General features: G+C 33.5%; 1 protein-coding gene across 1 annotated transcript in view; it reads right to left on the reverse strand.

The window, feature by feature from the left end:
* Positions 1-4,358: 4,358 nt before the first annotated feature.
* The window catches only part of LOC114944801 (uncharacterized), a 113,761-nt gene continuing 96,731 nt past the window's right edge, over positions 4,359-21,388 (reverse strand). The window contains exons 4-6 of the mRNA XM_029320844.2: positions 17,374-17,444; positions 9,081-9,350; positions 4,359-8,041 (exon numbers count right to left, since the gene is read on the reverse strand). Coding sequence (XP_029176677.1) covers positions 7,925-8,041; positions 9,081-9,350; positions 17,374-17,444 — 458 coding nt within the window. The 3' untranslated portion in view covers positions 4,359-7,924. The remainder of the gene's footprint in view (positions 8,042-9,080; positions 9,351-17,373; positions 17,445-21,388) is intronic.

Here is a 21,388-nt window from a genome sequence, read left to right on the forward strand (position 1 = left end):
CTAAATTTTATATATTAAAAGATTAATATAAAACTAAGATCACTATTTATTAATTATATATTACGTTTGTTATTTTTTAGGCGCATTAAATCAATCGATTAAAAAAAAATTCTCTGGTTATTTATTCTCAAACACAAAAAGAAGATGCTTATCGAAATATATTGTCGCATTTTCTCTCAATGTACCACAGAGTTGCGTGTGCAAAATTTTTCCTCGCGCATACAAGCACACATTATTTCCACTACATTTTTTATTATTCGCGGAATATTGTACTTTCGCAACCTCCCCCTCGATGCTATGTAATTTTTTCGTTCGTTATTTCTCTGCGCGTCGAATTTCGAGAGCAAACGAAATGATCGGATACCGAAATCTCATTTCGCGTAAATGCGGCCTGGATGGACGCTGCGTGGATTTGCATGTCAGTCGCATTTGTGCGGGTTAGTCGGATTAAAAAACGTCGATGTCCAATTATCGTCGGACATCGCGCGGCTAATGGAATTTTTGAGAGGGAGATTAGGGGACTCGCGCGCGGCGTTCATGCAATTTTCGTGCGTTGCGTGCCACGCGTTAATTCGTTCCACGCGCGGATCGTGACGGAGATATGTTCCTTCCGTTGACGGGAGTATGTACAGGAACAAGTGCAATTTCGTTTACAATCACTTATAGTTAGAGTTACGCAAGTCGGATAACACCTAATTCGTCTAAACGCGAGTCTAAAAGCGCATTTTTCTCATCAATACGGTTAACGTAATATTCGGTTGAATCTGCTTGGCTTCTCTTCAAAAAATACAATTTTAAAAATTACCAGCATTTGCAAATTTACAAAAACTCACTCGTTTTTACTTTATTCGATAATGAGATGTAAGATTATTTCCTTTTTCCTTTTTTAAACAGCATGGACCTTCGATCGATCAAACGATGAGCTGTCACAGATGCGGTCATTTGTCAGTAGGCTTCTCTAATAACGAGGCGACTCTCTCTCTCTCTCTCTCTCTCTCTCTCTGTCTTCTGTGTGTATCGTGCGACTTTAAACAAATAGCTCGGCATGGAAAGAGGAAAACAAATGATGATCGTTTACGCCTGCGAAGAAGAAAAGGGCACGTCGCGCGTTTCGGCGATCAATCAAGTCTCTCCAGCCGGACTGACTTAATACAGTCGGAGATCGATTGAATTCCGACTTGCATGGGTACGTACACAACATTGCGGATATTCATAATGGATTCATTCGAAATGTTGCAATATTAAAAAAAAAAAGAATATATATGTATGTATATATAATAAGAATTTTTATTAAAATATAACGAAATATTTTCGCCGAGAAAAAAATCAATCTGAAATTACGTGATTGCAAATCTCGCAGATAAGAATAACGAGTCTAGAATGGAATAGGCTATATACCGTGACAACGCCATTTCCGGCCGGCCGTAAAGTCTCCGAGTAAGTCTTCGGAAATCAACGAAAACTCACGAATAGACTTGGTGATCCACACGAAGGCGATGACGATGTTCCCAAGGGCGTCCGATTCATTACCCATCCTGAATAAATGATTATCCACGGACACGGATGACTATCCATGGGAATGCTGGCCAGAGAATACTTCGGAAAAGTGATTATTCGTCGATGCTATGTCGTCCTCGACGAAATCGACCCCCAAGGACATGCATCGTGCCTCGCTGAAGCAACCGAATGGTATCGTGTATCTCCTTCGGTTGCATCATTGATGAGCAGGATCAACGAGTCGTCCACGCCCCTTCGGCATCTTAACTCTTACTTCGTCGTGCGATGTTTTACGCGACGACAACGTTCCGCTGACATTGCGAGACGAATTAGATGATCATTAAATGTATATATCAATGAAAATCGTGTATTACATTTTTCTTCTACAAATAGTTCTCTACATAGTTCTAACATAAAATGAAAATATAAAAGATAAATTATATTCGAAAATTAAAACAGTAAAAATACATTAAAGTATTATTCATGTTCGTAGTTGCTTATAGTGATAAAAGGAGAATTAATTGTAATGCGATTTAGTAATTCCAGAGAATTATGCTTCATAAATACCTATATATGGCCTTCTTTCTGCAAATTAAAAGATTGGAGAAATTAATATCTGGAAGAATTATACAACAAAGTATAAAAATGATAATATCTAAAACAATATAATTTGACATACTGACACATTGAAAATAGTTTTCGTAAAGTTTCTTTACACTTTCCAATGTTAATTATCATTGCATCGAAGATTTGATTAAATGAAGATTGATCGAATGAAGAACTAATGGCTGCCTTTCCTCGATCCCAGTTTCTTCCGCTCGCTCGCTCGCATTTATCGCTCCCGCGAGTAACGTCCCGTCGCCCGGTAAATGGAAATATAATCATCCCTCGTCTTCTCCGCGTGCATAATTCCGCGATCGATCTCGCGTCGATGTCGCGGACCGTATCGCCGCTTGGACCACGTAGCAGCCGTAACTCAGTTTCCAAACGGATCGTCTCCCAGGAATACTTTATGCGTACTTCGCGTCATTCCAACCGCCTAGACCAGAAAGATGGAAGTCGTCGGTGGGTGGAATGGCGTAGGGGTCGCGAAAGGCACGGATCCTTAAGTATTCTACGCGTCGTGCGGGACTAGTAGTGTATCGGTCTTAAGATGGCGGCGAGGGAGGAGGATTCGTCGGGGTAGGAGGCTGCACCGATACCCTTTTGCCAAGAGAGAGGAAACGCCGGGTGGTAGGAGGTCCTCGAGTAATCATATAAAGATAGCTCTGGAGTCGCGAGAAAGGTCGAGTATCAACTTTTGATCCTCCGATATCTCCCTGGCAGGAGGTCTGGTGGGCCCCTTCCAATCGTAGGAGCGTGTCTGTATTCAAACGGCTCTAACTCGATATAAGCGACGCTCCCAGAGGCATCCTTCCGCCGAGGAAAACGAGGAGAACTGAGCTGGAGGACACCAGATCCACCCTACCGTGTCGCTCACGCCCACCCCCTTTGGATCTTCGGAAATAAGAGTATCCCGATGTAGCCGGTGCCTCCAATCGAATTTACATCCCGACTGCTTCAGCTTCACCCCCATTCCAAAGAACGCGGGGGTGGATCCTTGACTTCGCCAAAGTGCCATCTGCTATGATCTTGCATGGGTGGAAAGCCGCATAGCGACCACCAAAATGGCATCTGGTGGTCCACTACCGCCGATATTCTCAAACATATGCGACGACATACCGAGTGGAGACTGATGGCTTCTGCCAGATAGTTCCTCGGAGAATATCTGATATGATATGTTATGAATATAGAAATTTATCCTACTTCGGAGAACCTGTCTGATCATTGAAACAAGTGTATGAAATAGTTAGCAAGTAAGGAAACAGCAATTCGCTAAATATATATGGATGTGTGAATGTTTATATCTGAAACAAAAATTACTTATAATTAATTATATAAAATAATAAAATAATTATGTAAAATGATAACGTGAAATAATACAATATAATGTTAAATAGATGCATATATATGTTTTATAACTGTTGCACCAATCAATAGATTAGAAATATGCAATATAACTTTCAATTGTCAAATTATCATTAAACCTTCAAAATTATTAAAATATTTAATTATTAAATAGGAAATGTAAATTATTATTAGTATTAGTATAATAACAATGGCGATAATCGATAAAAATGACAAACTTTCAAAAATTAATTATAAGATGTGTATACAAAATAATTAAACTTTATTTTACTAATAAAGTAAGTCGATCAATTCATTTGTTATTTTTATCAATATAGTTTGCGATTTTATATATATCTATTTTATCACCAACAAGTAAAAGAGCAAGTTACTCTGATTACATATGAATACTACACTCTCTACGTTATCAGCAAAGTTATCACCAAACGATAAGGGAGAAGAAAGTGTCAATTTTGCACGAAAAAGATCAATAATAACACCTGTCAACATATTAGGTATTTGCAGAAATAATAAAAAGTGCAGAAATTTTTAAATATCTAACACGTAGAAAAACTTTATAAAATTAATCTGTATGATTCACATTTTACAGAAATCTATTTATAAATATAACATTTTTAATAAATAGTTTGTTCTTATAGAAACACAGTTTTGTTTTATAATAAATTTATTATTGAATTATATTAAACAAAAATGTCTGAATTTTGATGTACGATTATCTCTGTGAATATAAATTAATACTATCCCGAAAAAAAAGATTCTAAATAAATTTATATGTGATATAGATTTATATCTCTTTCTAAATATTTTCTATATAGATTATAAGGATTAAAAATTTTTCTGTCGAGCACAGGATAAAAGGAAGTCTAAGGACAATTAAAAATGCGTACACAATATTAAAACGAGAGTCAAGTATATTCTATCGTACTTTAATAATAGTCTTATTCAAGAGTACGCCACAGCGGCTCGCGAGGATCTCCTTGTCGTATAATATTTTTCCTCGCAATTTATATTACTATAAAATGGTTAGAAGCCACAGATTTTGCATTACATACCCTCGCGAGATTTCTCGCGGCTCTCGAATATATTTGAAAAGATTATTAATTGCGCTGTTACTTTCGTCGATGAGAAGAAGCCAATCCGATGTAACGGACGTGCATTCTAAAACTTGATTGACTGCGGATGTATATACGGAAGAAAGCCCTAAATACAAAATAATCTTATATGTCTTGACTACAAGCAATAATATTATGTATACTATGTATTATAATTGTAATAAAAATAATTTTATACTAAACATGTTTAAAATAAGAATACATTCTGTATATAAATGCGCATACACGTAACAATAATAAATTTTTATACGCAACACAATCGCCTGCAAAATTAGAAAAAAGTAAATTAGCTTTCACAGAATTAATTAATTAATTAATTAATTATAAAAATTTGATTTTAATTTCGCGGCTTTCTCCCACTTCGCGTCTACTTAAAAGATTGCTCCGTTTCTTCTTATCTATACCTAATAACATTAGTAATAATATCTCAATCATACCAACACTTTGCTATAGCGCGCCTTCTTAATGAAGATAAATAATCATCTTGGAGTGAAAAAAGGTACATCAATGAATGTCATCTGGTATCCGTCGCTACTGATCAATCAATCATGCATTAATGCACGGAGAAGAAAATGCCATTTGGTATAATCGATCATTTATTTTAGACATTTTCCAGCACGATAAAAACTTTCTCATTACATCACTGAAAAATGAAAGCTTAATCTTTTCTTTTCAGCTGACGAAAATTATAATATGATGCACAGATTCTGCATGTACTTGACTTATACTACTTTAATTTTACGTGACATTTGTATAAAATCTACCGTTTTGCTTGTAGAGCGTTTCTCGAATGAAAAGATCGATCACTAAAGACAATTATTATCTTTTCGGTGACGATTTCGCAGAGTTGTGCCTTTTTTCACATCTGAAAAGAAATTACATCATTTTTAACAAGATTCTCTATTTGCATGTATTTAATCACAATGGCAATAAATTGCTGTATAGATGGCTGATAGATTAAGAAAAACACAAAAGTTTATGATTATTTATTGCATCTACATCAACAACGTGTCTCGTCGCAAAACATGATGATCGTAAGATTGCAAGTTTTTGCAAAAATTTGTGTTTAATTAAAATTCTGAAAACAAAAATTATATCGCGCTTTATTTTGTTCTAGTGATGAATTTCTCATGTTTGCTTTTATGTAAGAATTCAATTGTTCCATGCTATATGCACATTTCTTTGGACGAACAAGAACTAGATTTATCTCATCTAAAACATATCTAATAATGTACTACACAGATTGCTTAAATAATATAAATAGATGAAAATTATAATTGAATTAAAAATAACATTATGTAAGAAATAATTAACACATCAAATACAATTAACAGAAATAAAATATTTAAATACTGAATTCGAAATATTAAATTGTGTTTAATTAAGCATTGTAATGTGTATTGGTTAAAAACGCAACAGTTGTATCGATTAAAAATGCATAGACATTGTGAATAGCTTCTTCATCGATCATATTTTTTGCCTGAATAAGAAATTTCCATAAGTATCATTTTATTTATAAATAGCTCAGAATTCAACTTTTTTTTATACTTCTTAAAAACCTTAAAAGTTACAAAATATTTAAAAGATACAGTATTGTATAACTATATAATTTAAGGGACAGAATGTGTGTGCGACGATCCAATAAAACATCACATATGATATTTAATAAATTAAAAATGTAATACACAGCCGAAAGATTTTGCGAGCGGAATGTTTATCGCGCGGATTCCTATAGATTAAATCTGGAAGTAAATATTTTTATTCCAGTTTTTGGTATAAAATTTTATCGGAGTGTTCGAATATATAGCGTAACGTTTTTTAATTAACATACACACGCGAAAGTTTCCCTAACAATTCGATTATTTATCTGGCAAGCTTAGCAACGAGTTATTTGGCACTTGACCTTCTTTAATAAATCCTGTTATTCGGTGTATCGTTAAATTCTTTTTTCCTAATTCTTACCATGGCGAGAACGATGTGTTTGCTTTTTTCATTCGTATCTCTCATTCAACTCGAAGTGCGCAACGTAATTCAGGCCTAACACTTTGGTTATCATTACATCGCTTATAATTACAATTACAGTTATATGCTATGAGAAGTATCCTCAATCTTCTGTGTGTAATTATTTGTTATCAATTTTTTTAACGTAAAATACGTTTATAGAACAAAATTACATGAAAGATGTGCCAATAAAACATCGTTTTACATTCCATTGCTTTTTCGCGCAATGTGCGTTTTGAAGATTGAGGAAACCTGCTCGTTATATCGTTATTCGCGTCTCCTTAACTCAACGTGAAGTTCTCATTGTCAGTAGAAGGAGATTTACGTCAGAAAACTCAATCGAACACATAATCAACTTCATGACTTACACGTATGTAAAGTCTATACATAACTTCGAGTAAAATTATTTCCATCGCCTGGATTATTTCTTTTTTTATCTAGCTACGAGCATTTTACTTTTCAACAATCGCATTTTGCTAGACTCTTTTAAGTAAATATTAATAATAAAACATATAGCGTGTGTGTAAATATAATATTCCCCTTTTGTATACATACACATATACACATGTATGTATATAATAGAATTCATATACCGCGCATGTATACGGGCGATTCGATTAAATAGTATCGATACGTTTATCCGAAGGATGACCAAACGCGACGCAGACTAATTATTAATTAGGATATCCTATCGTAAATTTGGCGCTATTTGGCATAGTTTTGTTTATCTAATTTTTGAACCGTACTTTCTCGTCGTTTTTTAACGCAATTTTTTAAAATTGAATTTTCGAAAATTTAAAAGTCGTTGTGCTACTCAAATAATATAAAACATTTTTAAATAATAAATAGTACCAAAGATCAACTTTATTATCACTTACGTTATAAATTCGTTCGATATTCATGGTATATTATTACTAAACAATCGTATTTGAATGTATTTGGATGAAATAATTTACATATCTGCAAAGTCCAATTCTGCGTTTATCCGATGGACACTGTTGAGCAAATAATCATCCAATCGTATTTAATTGTTAAATAAATTATTTGTCAAGTGAATATATATATATATATATATATATATATATATATTGTATATTTGCGTGAACTTTACGAAACAAAAAAATAAATTACTCCATTTTCCTGTCATATATGTTCGATTGCTGTGTAATATCGTTGCCGCTCTGTTCGCTCTCGTCAGTCTCTGATTTCCGCTGATTTTAACGCGAATGTTGCGCAATTGCCGGAAGAAGTCAACACGCCATTGGCGTTATTCTCCTCTTCTGGAATATGTGGCAGAGCGGATTAACAGAGGGTCGATTTCGAAGTCTTTGTCTGCTGGTCGCCTGCTACTGTATGGAACACACAGTCAGATGATGCGACAGAGCGTGGTCCAATAAAATGGGAGTGCCCGCTGCCAATTCCGTACCATCGCCACAATCGTCTTCGCAGTCGAAGTAGTTGCTCTACACAAAGAAGATAAAGAATGTTAGCGTTCAATTGGAGAAGTACAATTTATTTGAGACGAGGCCGATTCGGACTGCAATTGATATTCGAATCTACATAAAGTAAACTTTTTAATACTTTTTTTAATTAGCTTTTTAATTTTAAGTAATATTATTTTTAGTACACAATAATTATTATTTTTATAAAATTTTATACATAATTAATGTATTTTCTTTTATTTTAATATAATAGAAATCAAATTATGATTTTGAAATTATGGTCCAACTTAATTCGAAAAAATGTAATTAATTACCTCCTAGTTAATTCAAAGATTTAGTTGGAATTTCAACAAAAAATTTTACATAATTAATCAAATTTACATGTAAAGTAACAAATCTTGTTACTTTAATAGAATAATAATTTTCCAATTGCAACGATGCAAACTAACGAACCCAGAAGTGCGAGCCAAAATAAAGCAGCAAAAAGTTTTACTTCGCGACGAGTAATCCATAACAGAGCTATCCAATTAATACATAAACTAGCTAGTATCGACTTTATTTACGCGACTATTGTCCGTATTGTTTTGTTGTGTCTCTACAGAAAGAGAGAGAGAGAGAGAGAACAATTACGTATAATTGGTTTAAAAAAATAATCTGTATAAATTTTAATTGAATTCAACATTTCTCGGTTAATAATCCAAATAGAGAATTCGTAATTGCCAATTTGCAAAATGGCTGAAATAAAATGCTTATAAGTAAATGCACCGAATCGTACATAAGAAAGTCCAACTTTGCAACTGCAATATATTACTAAAGCATCTTGCCAAGTTTGTCTTCTGCGACTTTGTTAAGCTTTGAAAAGTTACGACAATGTAATTTGTCAAGCGTATTCTATTCCAAAAGAAATCTTGATTTAAGATTTAAGAATTATTGGGAGATTTCCAAAATTAGACATTAAATTTATAAATAATTAAGAGTTCTCGCTTTGTTTTCAATGTTTGAAAATATAAAAGATATAAAGTGATATATGTGAATTGAGTTTTAATGAATGAATAATTACCTGGCAATCGATGCATCGGCAACTATCGGTTAATGAGCAAGTGAGGCCGAGAATCTCGACTGCCTCCTTATAGAGTTCCGCGCTCGATTTTCGCCGTCTCGGTGGCGACGTTGGTGCGCTGACGGTGCCCGATGATCTTCTGCCGCTCTTCAGCCTCGACGAGGAGTCTCGAGACAAGGAGGAGGTCGACGTCGATCCCCTTGGCCGATTGTCGCTCGTGAGCAACGCTCGACCTGCTGGAGACGCGAACAGTTGCAGCATATCCATGTCCTACGGTCAAACGTCCGCAAATTAATGGAAATGCATAAGATCGCACCTACATTATTTATATCTAAAGTCCGAACGATTGACATTATTCAAATGATACAAAATATTATTTCATAATTAATTTGATAAATAATAAATAATAAAAAATATTATTTACTTACATCTTATCATCAAAGTTCTTATAATGACAATCACAAGAAAAGTATTTTGTCAAAGATATAATATACATGTTCTTTTTTTAAATAATAATTTAAAATTCTATAAAATTCTCGTTTCTCTTTCAGAAACCTAAAAGACGGCGGTTAAGCTTTATTATAAAAGATACAATGTAATTTTGAATTACACGGATAATGTCCAGCGGAGCATAAAAACGGTGCTCGTTATAGAACTAAAGGAATTCTCTTCGTCTAACAAGATATCATTCTCTCATGAAAATCTCTTTTTCCGAAATCCCATTCGTTTCGGATCGTCGAGAACCCCATTCATGACACGCCCTCGGGCGAAAGACTTTTCTAACAACGGCGAATGTACGAGTATTATGACAACGAGAAATGTGCTGTATAACTTCGAAATGGTAGAGATACTCCTGGATACGACACATGTTATTAAAATTACTGCGCTCTAAATGATGTTCGTTCAACATTATTTCCCAGAATTTTCTACAGAAAAGGAAAATTCTATATGCATAAAATAAAAATTGCATAATGGTAGCCTTCCGTATTTTTTATCTTCGAGACGTTATTAAAATTGCCCGACTATACAAATTTTATCGTGTTGGAATATTATTTTTTAATAATATATTTTCTCAAATATATATCCGCGTAGAAATGTAGGCTATTCTATGGCACTTTCATCTTTTTACAGTATAAAGTATATTTAAAAACCAAAGTATTGATATAGACGCGTTATTAAAATTGCGGAACTATACGTCATCACTCGTCCGCGGATTTTACTTTATAAAGCTGCTAGTAATGATCAAACTTTCACATTTGCAAAAAAATATTTCAGTCGTAGTCTGCATTCGTTCCTTGCAGTGAAAAGCAAACTGCAAGCATATCATTAAAAATATAGAACAACGTATGATTTTTTATCATTTTTTGTAAAGAAAAATTTTTTAGACGTGCAAGACACGAATGAATACCGAAAAACCCGACCGCAAATATCAGATGGTGATAATATTTAGAGAACAGTTTATTCGATTCCATGCAGATCATTAAAAATCCCTCGCTGAAATGAACGTATTTGTGTAATAAACGCGCTTTCATATCGGACGATGGTCGAATCGTTTCACCGGAAGAAAATAATTGGAACCGAATAATTGGATACGACTTGAGAAGTTGAAGAACTTTGAATAAAGATATCGCGATTTCCGTCTTGCGCGTAAATTTTCCGCTTTTACTTAAATTTTACAACTTCTGCGTCGATATATCATTCCGCAAGTAGGGTCGGAAAAATAGCAATTATGCGCTTCGCGCTCTCTTCTATTTTCTGAATAGCCTGCTGTTATATTTTCGTTAAAAAAGACTTTTTATCGAGTTTGAAAATCTCTTTTGAAACTAGTCGCGATCAGTAAAATCGGGACGAAAATCGCGCGATTTTAAAAGCACTATCTCCGACTGACTGCTCTTTGCAAACTGCAACTATACATTGTGAGAACTTTTGGTAAAATGCAAGATGCGCTCTTAGCGAGCTGCAGCAAGCTTCGTCTACGAGCTGCAGCAAGCTTCGTCTACGAGCTGCGGTCGAAGCGATTTAAGCTCCACGCTTAATGTATCTCAACCAACGTTTAGAAAGGTTTCAAGGAGGAAAATAGAACTTCCTGGAAAAGCCAGCGAGATACCACATTCGATGCAACTAGGATTTGTTAAATGATCTCGCGTTATTCCGGATTGTGGGGAAGGTATTACAGCTATCAGATGAACGCAATAAATTCTTGCAATAATCCAGTAAAATAATGAAATTATTGTCGTAAATCATTTCATAAATACGAACTTAATCATTGAAATTATGTAATTTAAAGTGCAAAAAATCTTAAAAAATGTGTCAACATACTCTTTCTCTCTCCTTCTTTTCTTTTATATCCACAATAAAAATTATAAAAAAATGTATAATTATTAAACATACATATTAAGAAATAAAACGTATCGCACTAAATTCATATGAATATACATTTCATTTCAATGTTAGGCGAATTTTGAGAGCAACTGGTTTTCAATTAATGCTCTGATTAATAGCGATCGAACTGCATCCTGCTAGAAAGTTCATGGTGAAACACACAGGAGAGAGTTACTCGAGTGACTCCTTTGTCAGCAGGAAATGTATCTTGTCTTCTTGCTGAGTGTTCCCATTGAGAGAGATGCGGTTAGCGTAACTTTAAACGAATAAAATGTCGGTACATTAATGTCACTAGAAACTTCAATAAAAGCATGCAATTATCGTTTAGCATTATTTATCGTTTAATGGAATTGTAATTTAATTTATCGTAAAATATTTTGTACATGCATTAATATCTCAATGCAACACAACAAAGAGATACATCTGCCTGATAAGCATTTATATCTCATTAATTTGGTGATAATTATACAAAATAATCAATTTTTGCAGCTGAGTATATTCATCCATAGAAAACAGAGAATTTTATCATTTATTTGTTTAATGTGACGTAAACTTCTGATAATTTGCGCACAAACAAACATATCATTTATTCGCGACAAACTATTTCAACTGCATTCAAAGTTGATCATATTTGGAAAAGTTTGTAGATAGAAGGGCAAGCTAAAATATTGTCGGCAATTTTTTGCGCTGAGATTTAAGGCCACAAAAATAACGGTTCATCTTTTTATTCGCTCGTATGAGATTCTCTCATCTACCTTTAATATTATCTACTAAAAAAATAAATAAAAAGTCAGTCTTAAAGAAGAAAGGATCTTTAACCCTTTACCGCTACCGAGCGCGATTATATTCCGAGAAGCAAAAACTATCTTTTCGGCCATTTTTCTTTTTATAGCGACGACGACACGATTTTTATCTTATCATGTTCAATGGTGACGCCTAAAGGAAACATCATCTTCAGGATAGTTGACAGCGGACAAAAGAAGTTGATGGCAAATGACAAAGAGATCAAATGGTAGACGATAACAAGCACCAAGCTGATTCGATGTTCCGAATGTACAGAAGAAGACAAGGGATCTCGGTTTGGTCCCTCGGGACGCATATCCCGTCGTTCCATGTATTTTCAGCCGCGCGTGAACTTTCCTCGCATCCTTCAACGCTGATAGATAACCCGGTCGAACGAGCGGGCTTAGATAGAACTGACGAAGACTTTTTTGCCACGATAGAGTGGATTCTACGAAAGAAGTTCGCGTGTGTGCTGCAAAATAATATTTATTGGATGTTGAAAAATATACTGCATGATATAAAAACCTCGATATATTATTCACTATACTTCTTCTTACAAGATCAAGCAGAGAAATATATTATATCCAGTCCGTTAGACTGAAGCCGCAATAAAATTGAAATAACTATACAAACAAATAACACAATTAATTATTCAAAAATTGGATTTTTTCAACTTTTTTTGATAATAATATTTTAAAATATTAAAAACGTGTATTCGCTCGTCTATTGATTAAAACAAAATTTAGTATATAAAAAGGCCAACTAATCGAGCATTATTAGATAATATAAACTAAATATTTATTCTATATAAGATAATACAGTACAAACGTTTCGACCGCACGCGGTCTTCTTCAGTATAGGAATTAAAAATAGATGATCATAAGTGATTGTAAGTCGCAATTTTATCGCCGAATTAGTGCATGTCGTGTTGAGTCAAATTACAAAACGTCAGTATATTTCTTACGGATTGATCGCTCTATTGAGATGTTTGGCCGATCCCATAGATTTCATCGTTAGTATGCGAGAAAATTATTGTTGTCATAACGCGTTGTAATGTTTGTCGCTTCCCAACTAGACCGTACCAACGTAACATGACCTCTCATTTCCAAATGTCAATAATATTTTAAATTCCAATTTTCTTATCAATAAACAAAATATTATTTTTATTCATTCATTTTCCGATGCCGCAGTTCGATCGATTAATGAAATATCCATCTCATTGAAAAAATCCATTATTCACTAAAATCGAACGTTTAGCACAAGTTTCGGAGATTGAATTTCGTGCAAATTTCCGATGCGCTTTGGTTAATTAACTTCAAGTATTGATTGATTGTAAACAGTTGGCCGATGGAAAATCAGATAAAGCAAGAGCATTGCAAGAAAAATCAATCGATAGTTTATAGCAGTGACAAATCCAATTTATCCCGACTAATTTAATTATTTATGAATCGTTCCAATAGCTTGCATTTATCAATCGACGTAAAATTTATGAATTAAAAACTATGCTAAGTTGAAAAAAGTAGGAGCAAAATCGTTGCTGATATAATATAGATTGGAAATAATTTTTTATTATAACATATCAATCAAATATTAATATTGCGGCTATTATCATATAACAGTTTTAGTAGAAATATATTTGTGGTAATTTAGAAGAAAGTTTTTCAATTTATTTTATATAAAAAGAGAATATGGTATAAAATAGAATTTGGTTAATTAATCAATGTTACGTATTAAAAGTAAAAATATAAATATTGTGATAATAAAATACATGATAGCTCTCCTCGTATAAGTTCGCGTTAACGAAAATAGCTTTTCGATAAATCTTTCTCTCGCGTTGTTTCCATTAACGTACATCAATTTTCTAAATATCGAATCGATACCATTATATCAACATTATATCGCGCATAAAGCTATCGTCGGAATATAATTTATAGAACGCATCTCGAATGTGCCGCATTATTTTGCGATTTTATTCTCTTCTGTGTCAACAGTAAATATTTCCCGAGCAGCGCAAAACGTAACATCATTAAAGCAGTAAATGCCCCATTGTCCGTAACACTCGCATGCGAGCTTTTCCGGTCTTTTCTTCAGAATTATCGTTTATCATCTCCCTGCCGGAGGATCAACGATAATATAATACAAGTACATCTTGCTCACTCAACAACGCAATGTTCAACCTCCCTCCCTTTCCCTTCTGCGCCTCCGTTAATACCCATTGTAACCTGGTTGTCAACAGAGACCATCGAGAGAGAGGGAGAGAGCTGCCACTAATGAAGAGAATCCAGTTAATTAAGTTAATTAATACCGACAGGGACTGTGTGAAACTTTCGATAAAGGGCGGCGGAGGACGAGAGGAGAGAGCTCACGCAAAGCAAAAGCTCGCACGTAAGAGAGACATACAGGACAATTTGCGAAACAGGATAATTACGTTCGTTTCATCACGCCGATGGACAAGTAATGAGACAACGTTATTAGTCCAGAATATTAAGTCGGTTATTAGATCGTGTATCGTGCGTTTACGCGGTCGAAATTAATAAAGTCCGCGCGTGGCAAATCTGTTTTTTATTGAAACCGAGATTTTTATTAAGCCCCCTTACACACCGAGTTTGCACGTATCTCGTTCGTAACGACCGAGGTGATCCGCCTCCTTTGTGTTTCCACAGGGAAGGATAATTGTCACGTGCGAATGGCGGCGGTATTACCCCTGATCCTACAAAATTATTGATAGTAATTTATAAGAGAATTCTAATAAATCCATCTGCAATTATTGGATAATATTGGATTATAATATATCGCGCGTTATCACTATGATTTTTATTTTTTTTATACAATTATTAATATACATATTTTTGTCTCCCAATGAAGGAATAAAATGCTATGTACATATATAAATTTATATTAAACGGTTTTTTTTATGTACGAAACACTAATCCAAATATATATGAGATAACGGTGCACGAAAAGAACTTAAATCGATACGAATACGCGACATTCGCTTAATTAATGCATTTTACTACGGCGAATCGCTTCGATGCAAATCGTAAATTGTAAATTACTTCTTTTTGGCAAACGTGTCTCGATAATTGTAGTAACTCGCGCGTGAACGCTACATCTTCGCATCGACAATTTCGCACCGATCAATGCAAAATAAAATTGCTAAAGTTGCTGTGCGAATAAATAAATTTTTATCGAGAGCAAAATGTTTTCCACATTAATTGTCCCATCACGAAAGACAACAAGTTTAACCAGTCTATCTTTTACAACATCTGCGGAACATTCCCGCGAATGTATTGTAATCACGTTTGTTAATCATGTGTGTAATGTCGCTATTGCCAATAGTCTATTCGAATAATAATGCATATCGTTGTGTGGTACGATCGCGCTGATCGAGTTTGTATCAATTTACGCGTTTGTGCGCCATTGTTTGTGGACGCGATTATGATAGGCACTATTTTCGAGACAATTATTATGACGACCGTTTTCGCGAGAACTACGCATAATGCGTCACGAAATAACGTATAAATGTTTCAATAATGTTACCCCTCTGCTATAATATATCTCTGTTATAATAATATCCTTTATAATATTAAACATTTAATTAACATAAGTTAATGTAAGTACGTATTTAAATGTAAAGTTTAATTTTGTATGGTTTCAATATTTGAATTGTGGCAAATATAATATGGAGATTATAAATCAAATAATATGAAAAAATATGTCGGAGAATAAAATATTGAAATATTCCTCCATATATATATATATTCCCTTTTCCGAAAATTTGCTAAAAATTTCCTTTACACAAGTTATAACAAATTTATAACAGATTACAGTCGAATAATTTTATTCGAAAAATATTGTCTGATAAAATGATATCATCTATATATTTATATGATATCCAGTTATATATATATATTTATTTAAATTTATTCACTTCACAAATAATCGCAATTTTTTACATCCAACGACGATTGATTTGATTTAATAATAATTTATGGTAGTCACAGATTATACTATTTCTCGTAATAATAATTCCTGCTTCATGTATATTACAGGAATTAATATTTGATAACAAGAGCCATTTACCAACAAATTTGAAGAATATAAATAAGGTTCATAATTGGTCATAACATATGATTAAAAAAAAGTAGAAACCCGTTATGCATACATATTATGATGTAATTGGTAATAATATCGTATTTCTTTTCGTCGAATTTAATTATAATTCCAACTAAAATTTGATTTAATAAATTTTAATTAAATATTATTGCTGTCGTTTCATGAAATCTTACTAATTTTTGAAATTACAATTATACGATTGTTCGATTAATTACGTCAGGGATATTCGATTAATCAGTTATCGAGATTGAAACTCATGTTATTATGCATAGTACAACGTCGAGTTTGGCTATGCAATTATGACAATAATTGATGAATCTAATCGTGAATCTCATATCTATTAGAGCGTGGAATAATAGATGCCAAATAATTGCTTATTGTTAGTTTGCTTAAATTACAAGAGTAGAGTTTCCCTAATTACAAATCATCGCATCTTGAAATAATTAGTTTTTATCATTACATGTAATCTTATACAATTAAATCAAAGTAATATTTTGGCAACGGCATACACTTTAGTATTATTCGTATGTTTGCACCGTTATCCAATCTGTTTACAATTCCGACTATAGGATTTTATAGATTTACATAATCACGACGATAACAGTTCTGGTAAACTGTGCGTTCTGCAACGTCGTTTGCAGTTAATAATCTGATTACATATTGCATTGGCGATAGCTTGTTTGCCAAAAGTTAATTTTCCTCAAATGTGGACGTAAGTTAAGCCATAAAGAGAAAGTCCTTTTATAGATAACATAGGTATAGTCATCATTTCATTACTTGTGTAAATTAGAATTCTAATTGTTGAATAAAGTAGTATTAATATAATGTATTTGACCTATTTGATCAAAATTGAAAGACGCGACGCCCATAAATCCTTCCAACGATTTGCATTTAAGTATTTGAACTATAGAGATTTATGGAAGGCATCACATCCTCTCTCCGGAGCGGATCACAAGCGGATCGCAATAACAGCTGCGGCTAAGTGGCTCATTACACACCGAATTGTACTCACCGGCAAGGATTCGGGCGTGTGGTCCAGCACGTATATGCTATTAGTGTATCCATACAGCATCGTGTCCAGATCTGAAACCCAAGGTAAGCGAGCAGAGCATTAAATTGGGTCTAACCAGTTGCGAAGCACACACTAATGCCGGTAATGCGCGCACTCACGGCTGCGTCACCGCAGCATTCTAATTCACGCTGGATGCAGTGTACAGAACGGAGCAATCCCTAATACGGTTTCGGAACGAGAACACGAGCGCATCCTTAAATCCCTTTCTCTCCTTCCTGTCCTCTCCCGCTTGAATTTCCTTCAGGACTTTGCGAGTCGCTCTAACATCGTTTCACATTTGCGTCGAACTTGATTCAGTATTCACGTACTTCAAACTTTCTTGGTATATACTATGCTTGCATTGTGTTACGCTGCATTATGCTCTTTGTTTTGTTTTGTGATAATTTTGTAGCTTTGTTTGTTTGTTCTCTGAAATTAAGGAGAGTATCTGCTTTGTAGAGAATTTCAGCATTTTCGTCGGACGTAAGTAGATAATGTCAATCACGTATTGGCCGATGCCAATCAGTAGTTACATATAATCTTAGAGAAACGAAATCTAATACGCAATTTTTCTGTATACGTATTATTTGTTAATTTTTTTAAAATAACTATTCATCAGTTGGTGTAAATATTTATTATTTATTTTTAATAATCACGAATATGATACTCAGATTTCTGAAATTAAGGAGAGTATTTGCTTCGTAAGTAATTTCAGCATTTTTGTCAGACGTAAGTAGATAATGTCAATCACGTATCGGCTAATCAGTAGTTACATGTAATCTTAGAGAAACAAAATTTAATACGTAATTTTTCTATATATATACTATTTGTAAATTTTTTAAAAATAATTATTTCTTAGTTGGTAATTATTTATTACATATTTTTGATAATCACGAATATAATACTCAGGTGAAATTGTTCCTCTGCTTCCTATCCTCTCCTTCCCGCTTGAATTCTGCTTCCTATCCTCTCCTTCCCGCTACTATCATTTCACGGAGAACATTTGCGTCGATCTTGATTCAGTATTTACGTACTTCAAACTTTCTTGGTATTTATACTAGCTTACAAGGGGAGTGCACTGCCTTCCCCTCACCGATTTTAACGAAAATTTTTTTATGTGTAGTACTTAATTAGAAACAAATTCTGTTAAAGCGAGAGAATGCGCTTCTCAAGCGTTCCTCTAAAAAAAAATGTTAAAGATTTGCCAGCATGTCTTAAGCCGTTACTATTTTTTTTTGTGTAATTTATTTTTTTTTGTTTCTAGGAATATTTTTTAACATTAATCAATAAATATAAAGTTTGTTTAATTATTGGCATTTAATTTTTAACATGCTGTTCCATATATTTAAAGAAAATTCGAATGCTTTCTGTCAAAAATATAATATAAAAAAATATTTAATATTATACGAGAAATATATTACTATTAATTGAACACATAAATAAATTTACAATAATAATTTTTAATAATAATTATTAATTATTTACAATAATAATTTACAATAATAATTTTTTTTATAATATTATTGTTAGTGCTTACATTATGCTGCGTTATGCTCTGTATTTTATTTTGTGATAATTTTGTAGCTTTGTTTGTTTTTCGAAATTAAGGGGAGTATCTGCTTTGTGAGTAACTTCAACATTTTTGTTAGACGTAAGTAGATAATGTCAATCATATATCGGCCAATTAGTAGTTACGTGTGATTTTAGGGAAATAAAATTTAATACATGATTTTTCTATATATAGTTATTATTTATTAATTTTTTAAAAATAATTATCCATTAGTTGGTGACTATTTATTATATATATCTAATAATCACGAATATGATACCCGATTGAAATAGTTTCTTTAAAAAAAAAAAAAAAGCTCGTGCACGAATGTAATTTACCGCAGCCGCAACATCCATTGTAAATAACGCTGACGTAATAGCTGTCGAAGGGCTAACGAGTTTTTCCGCATTGACGTTTGCTGTTACCGTGGAAAAAATTATTATCGAGTGAAGTGAAAATAATCGAACGAAGGCAAAAACATCGTGGCTGTTATAACACGTCCGCGAAAAATTTAATAGCTTGACAGAGGTCGATTGCACTGCAAGAGAAAATTAATTCATTGGTATAAAATTTATTGATCTGTTAATATTACACACGGACTCGATCGGCAAATTTACGATATTAATGATATCCTGTTTGCGGTTACAGCATACTAAGTAACATAAACGGTAATGCTAAAAGCGTCCGTATTATTGAATATATTTACCATCCTATACATATTCATAAAATATTGCTATACTACCTTATAATTAAAATTAATATTTCAATATATTATTATTATTAAATTAATTATTTTCTTCTTTGTTTTTCTCTCTTAAAGTATAAGTTTTATAATTAATTAATCGAAAGAGATTGAGATAAATACTGTCTGTCCGACCATTGAAGGCTTTTTCTCCTTCCATGACTATACAATTTTCGAAAGATTCGTCGCTAGATCTCATAAATGGCATTCTAATGGGATGTCAAATGCTTCAACAATCACATTAATAGCTATATATGTTCCAATTTAAGGATGATTTGAATGATGAGGACGGTGCTGTCAAATGTAACGAGGCAATATCTCAAAATGATTGCGCGATATTCTACCGATGGACGTGTTTTGCAATCTCGATAGCCTATTCATTTCGATATACGAAAGGTCTCGACCTTCGACCTCGTCCGTTGCATCACGCATCACGCATCTGCGTATCTGCCAGACGAAAATCAATCGGAACACAAAGCCATCCAGTGACGCCTGTCCGACGGTCGATTTCCGATGGAAATCGCCGCACGATTCGCTGTCTCTCCGCTATCTTCGCCAAAGGATATGCGGCACTTGACGTCGCTCCGGCGATTCGACGGAGAATTTCAATTTGCGAGGGCGGCATTGCACCGCTAAAAGGGCGCTTGTACCAAACGTGAGAGGTCACTTTGAGGCCATCGAACGCTCTGAGGAGCCCTAACAGAATTTGCTGCGGTATTTTACGTCACCTTCAGCACGAAGAGCGAAGATAAACAAATATCAGCATAAATATACATATACATGAAACGCAATCTTAAAGAAAATTTTCTTTCATATTTTTCTCGCAAAAAGAGAAGAGAAAATAGAGATTTAGAGAAATATATAATACGCAAATATAAAAATTATCGTTGCTATATTTTACGAAACAATATACATCTGCAGGACTAATGATTCTTAATTTAAAACCAATCTATCCGAGACCACTGATGGGAAGCATGATAGCATGTAATAAAATAGTTCATTCCGCGCGATAAAGAGCGCGATTAACACGTGAATTGAAAACCGTGAATAAGCACAATCGTAAATCAGAGCCGGCGATCGATTCGAAATTTGGTTTCACGACGAGGATGTTTAATCGCGCGAATAGAAACGTTACATTGCGCATATTCAACGATAGAGAGATAGGAATAGAACGATAGAGAGATAGATTGTTTCCGACTCGTCTACGGCCAGCCCGTCCCGAAAGCTTTGACCAAAACTGGTTGACCGGAAACCGACACGCAAAAGTATTGTTGTGAAAAACTTTAATCCTCGCTCAAACGGACGATATTAATCGATCGTAATTGATCGACATTGGTATTTATTATATAATATATTATCAGTGTTGTGCTTAGATTAGTGATTTTAAAATTAGCTAGATAAAAATGAGATAAAAATATGTAAATTCATCTTATTGTTAGATAAATAAAATGAAGATGATGTTGTTTTAAATATAAGTAGATAAAAGAATAAAATTATATGGCAATTCTATCATCACCTAGATGATTTCCAATGTTATTTTTAAAATTGCTTATGTAAACGCAGTTATAGAAAAATATAAATTATAAAAAAGATATAAAAATATATTCACATATTTTTATTTATAAGTTTTTACTGCTTATTCTGCTTAGTATTCTACTACTTAAGTATTTTTATGTGCTATATAT

Source organism: Nylanderia fulva, unplaced genomic scaffold, assembly GCF_048542155.1.
Source record: "Nylanderia fulva isolate GAGA-0341 unplaced genomic scaffold, ASM4854215v1 Scaffold13, whole genome shotgun sequence".
In the NCBI taxonomy this organism is placed as follows: Eukaryota; Metazoa; Arthropoda; class Insecta; order Hymenoptera; family Formicidae; genus Nylanderia; species Nylanderia fulva.